Raw genomic sequence first — 16,306 nt, 5'->3', positions numbered from 1 at the left:
GAAAGAAAATAAAGCCAATAACATAAGAACATAATATCCCACAAGCCCATCCTCAATAAACTGCCTCAAACCAGCGCAGCCACTGAAGTAAAAAATCTACCATCTAAAGCACTGAAAAGCATATCAAAAAAATACACCAACATGTGCTCATTTTCCAGGGAAATAATTTTGAATATTTATGAAAATCGAATCAAATTGATTTTGATCAGAAATCAAATCGAATTAAATTGATTTGATTCGATTCAGTTCGATTCGATTTGATCAGTTTTAATTTTTAATAAATTTTTTATTTTTTATATTTTATTTTTAATATTTTAAAATTTAATTAAAATATTTTAATCTTAATATAATCTTATTTCTCTATATTATTAAAAATAATGTATTATTATCACTAATCAGTTCAGTTCGATTTTTATTATTTTTTCTAATCAAAACCGAATCAAATCGAAATAACTGAAATTTTTAAAATTAAAAATCAAACCAAATTGAAATGAATAAAAAATCAAACTGAATTTTTAAATTAATTCGATTCGGTCGATTTTTTCAATTTGAACCGAATACTGCTCACCTACATACGGTGGCAACCAAATCAATAATTCAGCAGAAACGAAATCAAAATTACAACAATGGCATGCAAGCAAAAAAGATAAAGACTCTCAGCCAGACCAAAGCAACTTAGGAGAGAAACAATCACAAAAAGAGGTGGCGCAACAAAGCTTTAAGTCTCTCAATGGTTGACGAGAGCGTGACTCACTGATGTGGTCTCAAGATGCAATGCTTTAGATTAAGAAAACCTCCTGATAATGCATAAATGATAGGGCCATTAAGATCAGGATACGTATACACATGATTTAGAAGAGTCATATGAATATTTTTTTCATTTGACCGGACAGTAGAAAACCTTACCTATAAAATACGAAAATCAAACCACCAACACCCCTGACTTTACCAAAATTCAGAACGAACAGGTATATCTCTTCAAAATTCATACCATAAATGGGAATTAAATACAGACATTACCGACCTTAATGACCGAGGGAATTCTACCTTGATATAGACTGGACGAGCCAAGCACGACTTGATGAGACCATGGTAGGACTATGCACTAGTCATCTCCTTGGTACATCACAAGAGTCATAAATGCGCGTGCAGTAAAAATAATTTGATATGATGTACATAATAGATAAGGTATGGACTAGTTGGCTCTGTATTTACTATTCAATCGCCACCTGACACACCTGCAAGAGAGCATCCCGTCCAGTTCAATGGGACATGACACAAAGAGTGTCAGAATGATTAGAGGTATATATATATCACTGATCTAACCCAAAAGAGGGATCAGGCTCTCCCTCACACTCACACAGAAATTATCAAGTCTATCATCGATACTACCATCGCCTGATTTCGGTAGAACCGCTTCCGTGACAAAAATTGCCAAGTCTATCACCTATTTCAAATTGAAAAAGTAAATTTTTGAGCAGTTACTAAGTATATTTTTACATATGGGCTTTATATGCTTTAAATATACTTTAATAACTTAATTTTGGATTGTTTGAAGATTATTTAAGTATTGAGCTTATTTATTTTGGTATAAACCTCAAGTTTAAGGCATAATATAATTATTCAGGTTCAATGAATTTGTGGTGATATAACTACCCTCTCAAAAAAGTGATGAATCGTTACTTTCTGAATGAAAAATATATTTTTGAGTTTGATACTCTTCTTCAAGATTTAGCTTTGGATTAAATCTCTATTACATGAAGAATTAATCTTCATCAAGGTAGTTGCATAATAGTGAATTTTCTGCTCTTAAGTGAATTTTTTATTATTGACTTCTTAAGCAATCAATTATTTGCGTTTCTATTTACATTAGTCATTTAAGGGATTAATAAATTGAGAATCTGCATCTTCTTGCTCTTTATCACTTGTGTGTTTAGAATTCTGAAATTTGATATCCTTAGGATTTCATATCATTTTATTAATAATCAATATATTTAAATCAATTTTCTTATATGATATTTTAATTTTAAAATTAAGTCCGACTAATTTATAAACTCAGTAATTTAATTTGACACAAATAAATTTTCATTTTTAATTAACTAAATTTCCTTTCACTAGTAATTCGATTGTTGAAATGCAGTTATATTTGATATCTAAAATCGGTTTTATTTTATGGTTAATTTTATTCTTTTACTCTAAAAAAAATTTATTGACATAAACAATATTTATATATTTATAAATTAAATATCCATTATGGATGAAAGTAAATAAATTTTCATGTAAACAAATAATATTAAAATTTTAATCTTCATGTTTTTTTTTTTGTTTTATCTAGTTGAGAATAATTAATATTACACAACAATCACGCCAAAATAGACAGTGAGCTGTCACCATAAGATAGGATTACGTGATAAGAATCTGATATACTAATACGCAGTTCCACCCGATGAAAGGAAGGTTCGAACGACCATGGTGCCCGGAAGTGAGAGAAAAGAAGACCTGCCTCAGGATAGGACAGCCTCAAATCAGAAAGACTCGCCCTCTCAATTTCAGATCGAGGTTCCGTAAGAAAGTTACTATTAGCAGCTACAATCCAGTAGATTTTCTTTACGTCTGCGATCACGGGATCCCAACCAATTAGGCAGTGAAGATTCCTTACCAACGAGTCGGCCATATCATTGCCAAATTATTAGAAAATCCTAATATCAATTTGGGAACAATCACAGAGACAAAGGTACACAATTATTTTGTACAAATACTCACAAGTTCTTCGTTTACCATTTTCTTCAATATACTGACTTAAGTGTCGGAGTGGCTGTCGTGGGCCCCCACCACCTCACTTTCTATATCTTACAGGATTAGTCAATCACAACACAGCTATATTCCGGCCATATCATCATTTTGGTTTGAGCAACATCATTTGGTTTTGTTGCTGAGAAATCCATTGAATTCTTTTAGTTCATTTAAATTAAACTCGATCTCTTGTTCTTTTTCTCTTAGAAAATAAATCTTTCCCTTCTTTCTCTCGAAATGGCTGGTAATTCACGAGCCGCTACTAAGGTTCCTACCGATGAGGATATTGTTATTTCTTTCACTCATGGCAATGGACAAAATACACCTCCTATGGTCAACGAGGCGGATCCCAACAATCTGAGTATTAAGCAAATACTCCAGTACGTCAGAAGATTGTAGGTTATTTTTGAGCAATACAAAACTCACGAAGAGGCGTCACTCATGACTCCTAGGGGAAGGGAGAAAGTCTTCGTAGATACTTCAAGGACTTAGAGGGAGACAATCTAGACGCAGTTCAAAGAGAAAGACAAGTTTCGAGGATGCTCAATCCTTAGATGATGCTCTAAAGAACGTCGACTATAATCCGGTACGGGCTACCCAAAGGTACTTGAAAGATGACAAAAGGACGAGTTAAAAGCAAGGCTAAAAGTCGAAGAGGCAAGGAGATGAGGGAGAACCCAAAAGCTACCTAGTCTCCTGAAGAAAGAATGATCGAGATAAGTATAAGAATTACACTCCTCCAAATGACTCACAGATACATATTTTAGGTGGATCAGGAAAAAATAATAAGAAAGTTAGATGGCCTCCTAAACTCAACCCTAAGAAAGCTAGGAGGTGATGTAATACCCGGCTAGACTCCGGTATCGGAATTCCTACCGTCCGGTGGAATCTCGGATGTCGGAAGCCTCTAGTAGGGTAGGAACATGTTTTCATAAAATGTTTTCAGGAAATGTTTTAATGTTTTTGATGATTTTAAGTATAGAGGAAATGAGTTTTTGCATGAAAGGTCTTTGGAGGAAAACCCAGGTTCGGCCGCCAAAAGTCAAGTTCGGCCGCCGAACATGCATGCGTTTTGGAGGCACGTTAGGCCCCCGAAAGCATGAGTGAGGGAAGTTCAGGTTCGGCCGCCGAAACCCAAGTTCGGCCGCCGAACATGGCATGCATGCGGAAGCACTTTCGGCCCCCGAATGTGGCCTGGTCAGCCACTATAAAAGGGTCACTTAGCCGAAATGGGCGAGCTTTCTCCCATTTTCGGCCATAGCTAGCTTCCGACCTCCCTCTCCCCAGATCTAGTGTTTTTTCTTCAAATCCCCACCATTTTTCTTGAGTTTTAAGCTTGCATTGAAGATTTTGAACTTTTGAAACAAGTTTTGGAGCTTTGGGAACTCAGGAGCTCATTTTCGTGGATCTCCAAGTTTAGGTCGTCTTCCTCTCGATCTTCAAGAAGTAAGGGCCGATCTTAAGCTCCTTATATGTTTTAAATAAGTTTTATGAAGTTTTATGGGGTAGAAATGCATGTTTAAGTTAGTTGAGCTATGTTAGGTTTTATGTGACTTTTGAACAATGTGGCATGTTTGAGTATGTTTGAAGTGTTGTAGTTGGGGTATATGTTTGTTTGAGGCCCCTAAGAGCTTGTATGCATGTTTTGATTGAGTGGTATGCATGATTTGAGCTTGGGAGGCATAAATGCATAAGGGAGCCAAGTTTCTGCCCTTTGGCAGAAACCAGGTTCGGCAGCCGAAGGAGCTTTCGGCAGCCGAAGGAGCTTTCGGCCGCCGAACATGGCTGGGAGAGGCAAGCCTTTCGGCTGCCGAAGTTGCCCCCGAAAGGAGACTTTCGTCTCTGTCTAGGACTTTCGGCCGCCGAAGATGCCGCCGAACATGCATGAGTTTCGCCTCTGTCTGGGAGTTTCGGCCGCCGAAGGTGCCGTCGAACCTGCCTGACTTTCGGCTCTGGAGGGACTTTCGGTCGCCGAACCTGCCGCCGAAAGTGCCCTGTTCAGCCATTTCTTGCATGTTTTTATGTGATTGTTTCATGATGTTTTAGGGGATTTTTGGGGAGTATATTAGAGTTATGTATATGTATGTTTGGTCCCTCATTGGAGTCCACCTGTGTAGGTTCGGACCCGAGGAACCGAGGACCCCAGCAGTGAGCCAGCTGCTACAGAGTTTGTCAGAGCTAGCCAGAGGTGAGTGGAATAAACCTTAAGTTTTAAATTAAATGAAATATGAAGTATGAGCATGATCCATGCATCATGAATGCCATGAGATATAGTAGGTTGCTTGCATTAGTATTCACGAATATGTTGCATTGCATTTATGATGTTGATGTGGATTGGTTATTGGATGATCCTTTAGTCCTCATATGATATGATGATGTTATGACATGATATGGTATGGAAGTCCAGGTTGTACCCATTCTACGTCCCTGGCACGATGTAAGAGGAAGTCCAGGTTGTACCCATTCTACGTCCCTGGCACAGTTGGACTGTATGATATGTTATGTTAAGAGAAAGACCGGTTGTACCCATTCTACGTCCCGGCACAGTTGGACTATGTAGAGGACTAATGGTGACAATACCATCCGAGATGTGATTTGTTGTGATGTGTTGCATTCCATGAAAGCATGAAATTTTAATATATTGTTTTCCACTATTCTGCTCACTGGGCTTTGTAGCTCACCCCTCTCCCCTAACCCCAGATGTGCAGGTACAGGGTAGACCAGGAGGTTAGCCAGAGTTTTGAAGTATGTTTTTGTAATAGTTAGATTGTGGACATGACAATTGTACTATGTTGTGATGTAAGAGATTTCAGTATGTTATGTAATGAGGTATATTGAAGTTATAGATGTGCTTGACCCTATGAGTATTGTCATCCCTTTTTATTACATGATCAAATATTTTATAATGTTTATGTAAGCCAACTCATCTCATGTTATAGTGCTCTTTGGGGCATTGTTGAGATCCCACAGAGGGGTCATGACTATGGTTATGTAATGTATGTTCAGGTTGAGTTGGATGTATGAAAGAAAAGTTTTAATTTTTATGTATGATTGTTGATCATGTATGGGATTAAACAGGTTTACAGGTTACATGTCAGGCTTGCTACGGGTCCCGGCGGCCTTAAGCTGATCTGGATCCTAGCGCCGGTAGCGGTCCGATTTTTTTGGGTCGTTACAGGTGAGACAAGACCAAGTATTGTCGTTTTCATGAAAACCACGAACATACAACGAAGGAGACTTGAAAGATGAGATTGAGAGGTTGATAAGAAACAACACGCTTTGAAAGTTCATCAGAAAGAGTAGAAAAGATAGAAGGCTCCAGCTCGAGGTAACAATTCCCGAAATCACTCCTGACAGTAAACCTGTGGGGATTGTTCATGCGATTGCAGGAGGACCGGTGTTAATAGAGGTGGCAATAAGAAGAATGTCACAGATGTTCAGCTCACGGGACGAACTCCGAGTTTTAAAATTGATCAAGTTAGACAACTGAGTCTTCTATTTTATCCTTAGAAAAATATTTGTGATTTATAGAAATGGTATAAAACTAGGATGCATTCTTCAAGCTTCTTTGATAGGAAAGTCATAAACGTTTGATGGATGAAAGCATGGAGATAAGAACAAAGGCCACAAGGTAGGAATCTGCCAAACCATCCAGGCGTTAGCCCTAATAAAGGTCTATAAGGCCATTCAAGCGTCAATCCCGCATAGCAAGGCATCTCATGCCAGGCCACAAGGCAACTTCAGCCAAGCCATAATCCGGGCGTTGGATCGTGGAAACAAACAAAAAACCACAAAGCTATCCAGGCATGAGTCCAGCATAACAAGGCATCTTATACCAGGTCATAATCTTGGCATTAGACCATGAAAACAAATAAAATGCCACAAGGCCATCCGCTATGAGTCCCGCCACAAGGTGAAATTCGTCAAGCCAAAAGACCGGGTGTTAGTCACACTAAAACAAGACCATAAGACGGGAGTCCATCAAGCCCAAAGATCAGATGTTAGCCCCGCTTCACAAGATGTTTCTACAACATTTCATGATAGGCCACAATGTGGGTATATGCTAGGCCGACTAACCGAATGCTAATCTCACTTCACGAAAAGTTTCTAAGGCATTTCACGCTAGGCCGACTAACTGAGTGTTAGTCCCGCTTCACAAAAAGATTCTAAGATATTTTATACCAGGCCGCAAGGTAGGTAGGTATATGCCAGGCTGACTAATCGAGTGTTAGTCTCACTTCACAAAAATATTCTAATGCATTTAATGCTCAAAAGCTTATCTAGGCTAGAGAAAGCCTAGAAACACATAAGGGTTGGAAAAATGCCTGAAAACTCATCAGGCCTAGAGAAAGCCCGAAAGCATCATTAGGGCTGGAAAAATGCCCGGAACTCAAGTGAAAAGGGCTAAAAAATGCTCAGAAGCACGTTAGGACTAGGAAATGCTCGTTAGGGCTGAAAAAATGCCTAGAAACTCGTCAGGGCTGGAGAATGCCCGAAAGCACCATCAGGGTTGGAAAAATGCTTAGAAGCTCGCGTGAAAAGAGCTCGAAAATGCTTGAAAGCTTGTTAAGGCTGAAAAATGCATGGAAGCCCGTCAATTATGGAAAAGTCCAAGGAGCTCACAAGGGCTAGAAGATGTCCAGAAGATCCCTAGGGCTAGTTAGCGCTAAAAGCTCAACAGGGTTGAAAAATGTTCGGATAATCCCCAAGACTGGTTGGTGCTAAAGAGAGCCTGAAAACTCGTCAAGGTATTACTATATCACTCGGATCAACTTTTGTTGGACAATATATTGGACCTGACTAGTCAGCAGGGCAAGTAAGAAGAAAGTAAGGACATCGTATGTTCGGCCTGGATAAACAAGCTGCATACCTCAGATTATAAAGATAACAATCACCTTCAAATTTAAAGAATCAAAGACCAGCAAGGGAACCTCTGATGTTACACAACAATCGCCCAAAGTAGGGAGTGAGCTATTACCATAAGACATGGCCACGTGACAAGGATTTAATACACGTCGTCTCACCAAAGAAAGGAAGGTCTAGACAACCATGGTGCCTGAAAGCGAGAGAAAAGAAGACCCGGCCTCAGGACACGACGGTCTCAGGTTGGACATACTCGTTCTCTCAACTTTAGAGTGAAGCGTTAGCAGATCCTTTTACGCCTGCGATTATAGAATTCCCAACCAATTAGCCGGTAAAGATCTCTTACTAACGAGTCGACCACATTATTGCCGAATTATCAAAAAATGATATATTTATCTCCACCTTCTTACAGTATAAATGAAAAATGATCATAGAGTCAAAGATACATAATTTTGTTGCATAAATACTCTCAAATTTTTTATTTACCATTTTCTCCAATATACTTACTTGAAGGTCGGAGTAGCTATCATGGGTACCCATCAGCTCCCTTCCTTTATTTTACAGGATTAACAAATTACAATACAATTACATTATGATCACATCATTATTTTGATTTAAGCAACATCATTAATAAAACTATAAAACTTCGTATGTGTACTGCTATTATTGTTTGGAAATTAATTGAAATATCATATTCAACTTTAAAAAATTATTGAACTAAATTTATTTTATTTTTAATTTAAATATGGTTTTTAAAGGGAATTGTATTGGATTTGTACTAAAACTAAATTAAAAACTATTTTTATATATACATTTTCTATATTATTAAGTATATATACGGTTTTAATAAAATTAAAATATCTATATGTAATTAAAATTATGACATATGTATTAAAATTATATAACATCATAATATTAAATTTAATATCAGGTCAAATTCAAACTAAAATAATAACAATTTGAATTCGAATTACACAAAATTTAATTTGAATTATATCAAAACTTTAAATTATAATGTGCACATTATTATATTTTATAATTTAAATATGCTTATATTTGCATAATATTTTTATTATTTTTTAATTATTTATGGATTAAATATTTTTAAAAAAGAAAATTATGGCAAACAGTTATATCAAATTGTCTATTTCGGAAGGAGTTACGACTTTATACGTCAGTGGTACTTGCATGTCATTTTATTATCACACACCAATCTGTCCATTATTAGTTTTGCTATAATATTTTTTTTTTTTTAAAAAGAGAATTAAGAAAAAAAATATGTAAATTTTCTCATGCTTTTAGTATCGAAATTAATCATAAATCTAAATAAAATTTTAAAACAATAATTTATGCTCCATTTGTTTAAAAAATAATTTATATTTAAAAAAATTATATAAAAAATATTTTTATTTTTTAATTTTTATTTTTTTAAAATAAAAATTAAAAATTAAAAGAATAGAATATGAGATTTTTTAAATTTATTGAGATGCGTTTATTTTTAATTTTTTATAATTTTATCCGTTTATTATTATTATTTTTATTAACAAAATAATAATGATTGTTTAATAATATTGATATAATATTTTTTTTCTTTTAGTGATATTTATAATTAGTATTTTTAATTATTATACTAATAATTAAATTTTTAAATGGCTTTTTTTTATTGAAAAATTTATAATAAATTTAATTTATTAATAATTTATTATTTTTATTAATACTATAAGTGGTTTTTATATGAAAATAATTAATAATAAATTATTATAATAATAAAATATTAAATTTTATTAAAATTAAATAATTTTATAATAAGTGAAAATATGTATAAAGTAGGTTGAAAAAAATTAGTATATATAAAATTCATTGATATTATCGATTAAATTAAGAATAACAATAAAAATTTATTCAAATAATAAACTCATTTTTTTAATAGAAGTAGTTAAATTGTAGCTTTGGTTGATTGAATCCGGAAATGTAGGAAGATTCAAAAAGGCTTTGTGTGTTTTCAATTTATTTTTATATAAATAAAAAACATTTTGCACGGTTTAATTTTTATTTTATTTTATTAAAAAAAAGTATTATGTATTTATAAGGATAGCTTCAATTTAGGTTTTGTAACTAAGTGACATCCACCCAATTATTTCAATAAACCAATAAAATAATATATATACCGACTAATTCATTTATTTCAATAATTATGTAATTTAAATTGTTAAAGTAAATACTAAGCATTCACAAGACAGTAAGTATCTCTTACTAAAATTTAAAAGGTCTCAAATTTTAATTCTCTGATTTTTAATTTTTATTTAAAAAAAGATAAAATAAATATTAAACTTAAACACGAGTAAAATATTATAGAATTTAAATTTAATTTATTTATTAAATAAAATTAAAAATTAAATTCAAGTTTGATCATATAGAAGTTGAGCCGAATTGAATTAAAATTTTTTATTGATTCGAATCTTGAATAATGTATAATTTTATTCATTTTATACTTATAATAAATTAAGACAAGGACTGAAGTGTAACAATTTATAAATAGAGGGTAACAATTATAAATTATCCAGAAAGAAGCCACACTGGAGTGTAACAATTTATAAATAGAGGGTAACAATTATAAATTATCCAGAAAGAAACCACAAGAAGGAAGAGACTATGGTGACGACCGGTCAAACTGTGAAAAAATAAAAATAAAAATAAAATAAAAAAATGAATGGAAGAAGGAGAAGAAGCAGAGGAGATTTTAAGAAGGAACAGTTAAACATTAAAATAACTAAAGCAAAAGCCAATGGTGGAACAGAAAAAACGTTAAAAACTATAACCAAAGAATCAAAATTCTTCCCTTTTTTTTAATTTTTTAATAAAAAAATGAAATCCCTTTTTAAATTCATTGGTTGCGATGCTGAAAACGCTCAAAGAACGATTTTTAGATAACGAAGAAGCACCTCTTTCTCTCTCTCTCTATCTCTCCCTGAGCAAAGAGATTATGATATAGAGATAAGGATGAAGAATTTGTAAACAGTTTGATTGATTTTGAGGGAGATGATGGGTTTTGAAGAAGCTTAGAGCTGCTTTTAGCTTTTGAGCGAAAGTGAGCGAGTGATCTGATTAATTGGTTTTTGTTGCGGAATTCGACAGAAGAGTTGTTGGATTTCAGAGAGGCGATTCAAGGTATTTTTGGATGTTGAATTTGTTTAATTTTTGCAAAGTTGGATCTTTTTTTCTCTTGTTTTTGGCTTAATTCAGTTGCATGCTGCTATATAGTGTTTAACTTGCTAGATTTGATGCCTGGAGGATCTGTATGGACTCTTTTTATGTTTGTGGTAGATGGGTTACTGTTTAAAGAGAGATTTTATTTTGTCTTTTAGCTTCATTTTTTTTCCTTCTAATTTTAAGATTTGTAAATTATCTCACTAGTGAACTGTGTTGTGATTGCATATATTTTGAGGTTCTTGTTTGTGCCACTGTTTGCTGTGTTCCTCAATCAACGCCTTTTGTGACTCTTTTTTTTTTTAGAACACAAGCTGTTTACAATGGTGTTCAGAGACACACTTAAGGAACCCAAACTGAAGGTGGAAGGGGCTGGTCGTGATTCAACAATAACTGTTAATTTGCAGAACGGTGTTCAAGCTCAGTTTCCCGCGTACTTGGAGGAAGATATGGGAATTTCCCAGAAAAATTTGCAGTCATTGGCTTCCATTCTCTTAACTAGAAATGTTAATAACAATATTGGGAAGGGCTTGCTTGAAAGACAGATGCTTGGTTTTGATTTGGAGCAGATATCATTAGAGGAAATGGAACATTCTCTGGCGGAAAGAACTGTAGAGAATCGTGATGTCCAAGCATCGGATGATAGTTTTCTGCCAGGTCTTCATGAAGATACTGCACTGGATATCTTGGCTTGGAGCTGCAGATCAGATTATCCAATTCTGGCTTGCGTGAATAAAAAATTCAAAAAACTGCTTGGAAGTGGATACTTATACAGATTGAGACGGCGGCTTGGTGTTATTGAACACTGGGTTTATTTAGCATGTATTTTAATGCCCTGGGAAGCTTTTGATCCCGTGAGGCAAAGATGGATGCGATTACCTAGGATGCCATGTGATGAATGTTTTACTTATGCAGACAAGGAATCACTTGCAGTAGGGACTGAATTACTTGTTTTTGGTCGTGAACTGTCAGGATTTGCTATCTGGATGTACAGCTTGCTTTCTCATGAATGGGCTAGATGCCCTCCAATGATCCTACCTCGTTGTCTGTTTGGTTCAAGTAGCCTTGGAGAGATTGCCATTATTGCTGGGGGAAGTGACAAGAATGGACGCATTCTAAGATCTGCAGAGCTTTACAATTCTGAGCTGGGTGTATGGCAGAATTTGCCAGATATGAACTTGCCGCGAAAGCTGTGTTCAGGCTTCTTTATGGATGGGAAATTTTATGTCATTGGGGGCATGTCAAGCCAAACAGAATGTTTAAGTTGTGGCGAGGAGTATAACCTTGAGACAAGAACATGGAGGAGGATAGAAAACATGTACACTGTTTCCAGTGCGGGTCATCCTGCCATGCGTTCTCCACCTCTTGTTGCTGTTGTAAATAATCAACTTTACTCTGCTGATCAAGCAACAAATGAGGTAAAGAAATATGATAAGATTAATAATACATGGAGTGTTGTGAAGCAGTTGCCAGTGAGGGCTGACTCTTCTCATGGTTGGGGATTAGCATTTAAAGCATGTGGGAACAGCTTATTAGTGATTGGAGGGCATAGGGGTCCTGAAGGTGAAGTTATTGTGTTGCATTCTTGGGATCCACAGGATAGAACTATGCATGGGCCAGAATGGGATGTACTTGCTGTCAAGGAGCGAGCAGGTGCTTTTGTCTACAACTGTGCGGTAATGGGATGCTAATGCTTTGGAACATACTTGTTTCTGGTGCAAACTTTGATTTGTTTGCACAACCAAATGCTTGATTGGGAAGGTGACAATTTTCTTGATATAATTTTGTCGAAAAGTTTACAATTTTAATCTTGTAATGTTTTTCTACTTTGGTGCTTATTTATTTTATGGCATTTAGCTAAGCATAATTGACGTTGACATTGTGAATTCATAATGATTTAATCTATGCCATATTATGTTCATAAGATAAGCTTTCCCTCTAAGGATGGATTTCATCCATTCTTGTTGATGTAACTTTTAATTATAGCAGCAGCAGTAGTAGATGACAACTAGTTTTCTAGGAATCCTATTTTTGGGTTGTTTCGAGCTTTTGTTCTCATACCTGTGCATTCTGTGCTATTATATGTTTGTTCTTGGAAGCTGAAAGCTTATGTATGCTTTTTCATTGTGGGAATGGGGATCATTTGAAAGCTTCCGGGATGAAGGTAGCATATAACTTGGATTTCTTGCAGAATTTTGTGTTCAACTGTATCAAAGCACAATGGCAAACAGTGCTGCTTATGTCCCTGTTGTACTGTTGAGAGTTGCTTCATCTTATCATGACCCAAAAGAATAAAAAGAAGAAGAAAATTGCATACCTTATTATTATGTTTTATCTCATTTGAGTTGATCCTGAATAGGAAGGTTTTATATTTGAGCCCATTATTTTCATTTTAATGGTATGAAAATCTAATAGTATTAGTGGCTAAGTTCTTTATTGCTGGATATGATATCCAGTGAATTATAAAACAGTGTTTGCTGTTGAAAATCCTAAAACTCTCTTTAGATCACCTAAACATGCTCTTGCTCACTTGTTAGAGGTTTAGGGCCTGGTTTTATAGGTGACATGATGAAAATGGCTTTTGATATTGTGCTTTCTGTTTAAAGCCTTGCTTGAACCTGTTATCTGTTACGACCACCAGCTTCCTTTCATTCGGCTCTATTCTTTGATCATCTCTTACGGGTTTAGAGTTAGGAGAAACATTACATTACTTAGTTTCATGGAGGAATGATTCATGGAAGGACAAAGGATTGAACCGCTGAAGCTGTCATTAATAGATGAACACCAACCCCATCTCATCGCTGCCTTGCCTTGTTAGTTACATTTATAATAAGACCAGTTCATTAAGCTGCTCATGCTAGGTTCAAATGTCTTCACAAAGCTCGTACAGAGCTGGGGCATGAATCTCAAGCTTTGAAAAAAAATTTCAGCGCTTGGCTAACCCGTGGTGTTTTAAGTTCTGAGTGAGAGTAATATTAGACCCTCTGAATAGGGAAACTGTTAGATGGTAGGGAAAATGGCATTTTTTGCAACCGAAATTGTCTTCCATCAAGTATAGAAGACATATGGCTGTTAACTTGCAGCAGTACATCCGTTCCTTCTGCGATTTTGGATTTGTATCTGTAGATCATAATTATGAAAATGGTCCATTAACTTTTGGCTTTGATTTATCTTTTCTCAGCCATAGTGTTTGTTCATTCGGCAAACTCGTTCCTTCTTCAGAGAGATCATGTTTCTTCCCATGGCAGAATTGTGTTGCAGAGATCAGCAGAATCATAGAAACTAGTAACTATAGCTGTATTGGGTCTGAGTATAAAAATAAAAAAAAAAAGAAGTTATGCTGCATTACTTTCAAATAATGCTTGGGCATTCCATTATTTATATTGTCCACTAAGATTTGCATTACCATTGAGGTCTAAAAATTCCATTTAAGGTCTCAATTAGTAGATACTAGATTCTGCTAGTTGAGTAAACACTGCTACTAGCTTTCTTCTTCCTCCTGCAAATAAAACTTAGTTTTATCTGCAGTTTGGAAGCAAACCAATGCCACTAGATTGCAAGGCTGGCAGTTTTACTGTTTCCAAAGTACCAGCCTTGCGGATTCAGGCGGCCATAGTAATAGGAATGGCCGGTGTATAAGAGCTCTCGCTCATTAGCCGCTCTGTTGTAGAGTAATTGAAGGCCCATATGATTTTAACATAGCTTGTCTAAACAACTGAAATTGAGCCAATGATTGGGCTACTACAAACAATTGGGTTTTGTTTTAAGATTTTCTTCCTTGAAAAAATAAAATAATTTTTAAAATAATAATGATTGAATTTAAGTAGTCAGTATCCAGCTTTAAGCAAAGCTAAATTTATATTCCCCAGCTGTGTCGTGATTTTCAAGGGTTTGTGTTTTGTAATTTTGTAGCCTATAGAGCCTTACCTATTATGCTTTTGAAAATAGGGCATCAGATTCCATCACTTTTTTTTTTTGTGTAATAACTGATTTATTTGATCATCAGCTGTCAATTTAGATTGAAATTGCTTTGGAAAAAAATCTTGAAAAAAAAAATACTATGAAGTTTCTAAATTTTTAAGGAGTTTATTAGTTATTTTTATTTTAAAGTTATTTAATTAAAAATCAATTTTATATTTTATAAATTTTAATTTTTTATTAAAAACATAGAAAAAATTACTTTTTAGCACTTATGTCCCTTTATTTTAGCGATTTATATCTAAAATAGTTTTTGAAATATATAAATTGATAAAATTAACAAAATTGACAATCACTAAAAGTTTTTATATTTCAAAATTACGAAACTCAAATTCAATGTCTCTTTAAGGTAGATTTTTCTTTTTACTCATACTATTTCTCCAACTCTCCATCTCCAAATCACTAATATTTCCGCAGTTCGTGGTGCTTTTTCTGCTGCTCGAATTCTTTTTGGTCAATTCAATCCTACAAATGACAATGGTCTAGCAAACACAAGCTTGGCTTTCTTTGATAGAGCTCATCAGAATGACCAGTTGTAGGGGCAACAACTTCACTCTAAAAAAGGGGAAAATTGAAGAGCTTAGCACATTGTACACAAACCCATTAATGCCATTGCACAATCAAACAAGTTAGAAGCCATACATTGGGATTGTTATTTCATTTTTGGGGTCTAATAGGACTTCTAGTTACAAGTATCGTTTCCAAAAGTTGTACCTTCTTAACTCTGACGAAAACAACATTGGCATCCAAAATTGGAAACGTTACATACATTAGCTTAACTGAAACTTCACCTACTTTCAACACAATCACGAAGTTCTTGGACAAAATGATAATAAACCCAAAAATAAACATGCATCAAGCATAGCTCAACACCAAGTTATAGTCTTATAGAAAAGCTAATCTGTCAAGTTTCATGCGTCTACGAGAGAAGCCAAACATTTTGTTTGAGTTAGAAGTTCAACACTTTATGATCTTCTTTACCAGAAAGCCACCAGATATTCTGAGCAAAACCCTAAATTTTTCTGCAATTCAGCTGAAGCATTATCAAGAAAAGACCCAAAAAGACATAATGAAAAACTCAAAAACACCGTCAAAAAAATAATTTAGAAATAGTAAAAAAATAAAGAAATTTCATGTTGACGTAATTTTAAGAAGTTTATTAAGGGCATTTTTGAAAACAATTTTTACCTTTCACTTTTTACTCTTTGACCAAACGATTATTTTGAACAAAAGGATTATGAATTTGGACAGAAGAGAAAGTGAGAGATTTAAATGTTGGATCGTAAAAATAGAGAAACAGAAGTTTTAATTACGTTAAATCTTAGGGATTAAAAAATAATTTTCTCCAAAAAATATTAACCGTTTTAAATGTTTATATTATTTAATTTTTATATACTATATGTATTATTTGAAATTTTTTCTATTTAAAGTTAAAATAAATTGACTCATCATGAATATTTATACT

The 16,306-nt window shown here is 34.5% G+C and overlaps 1 protein-coding gene across 1 annotated transcript; it reads left to right on the top strand.

Moving 5' to 3' along the window:
• Positions 1 to 10,432: 10,432 nt before the first annotated feature.
• LOC110621356 (F-box/kelch-repeat protein At5g60570) lies at positions 10,433 to 12,783 on the top strand. Its single transcript, XM_021765616.2, has 2 exons — positions 10,433 to 10,824; positions 11,170 to 12,783. Exon 2 carries the CDS (start codon positions 11,187 to 11,189, stop codon positions 12,552 to 12,554), a length of 1,368 nt encoding a protein of 455 aa, XP_021621308.1. The 5' UTR covers positions 10,433 to 10,824; positions 11,170 to 11,186; the 3' UTR covers positions 12,555 to 12,783.
• The last annotated feature ends 3,523 nt before the right edge of the window (positions 12,784 to 16,306 follow it).

The sequence above is a fragment of the Manihot esculenta genome, chromosome 8 (assembly GCF_001659605.2).
Source record: "Manihot esculenta cultivar AM560-2 chromosome 8, M.esculenta_v8, whole genome shotgun sequence".
NCBI lineage: Eukaryota > Viridiplantae > Streptophyta > Magnoliopsida > Malpighiales > Euphorbiaceae > Manihot > Manihot esculenta.
This window is presented reverse-complemented; position numbering and strand designations above follow the sequence as displayed.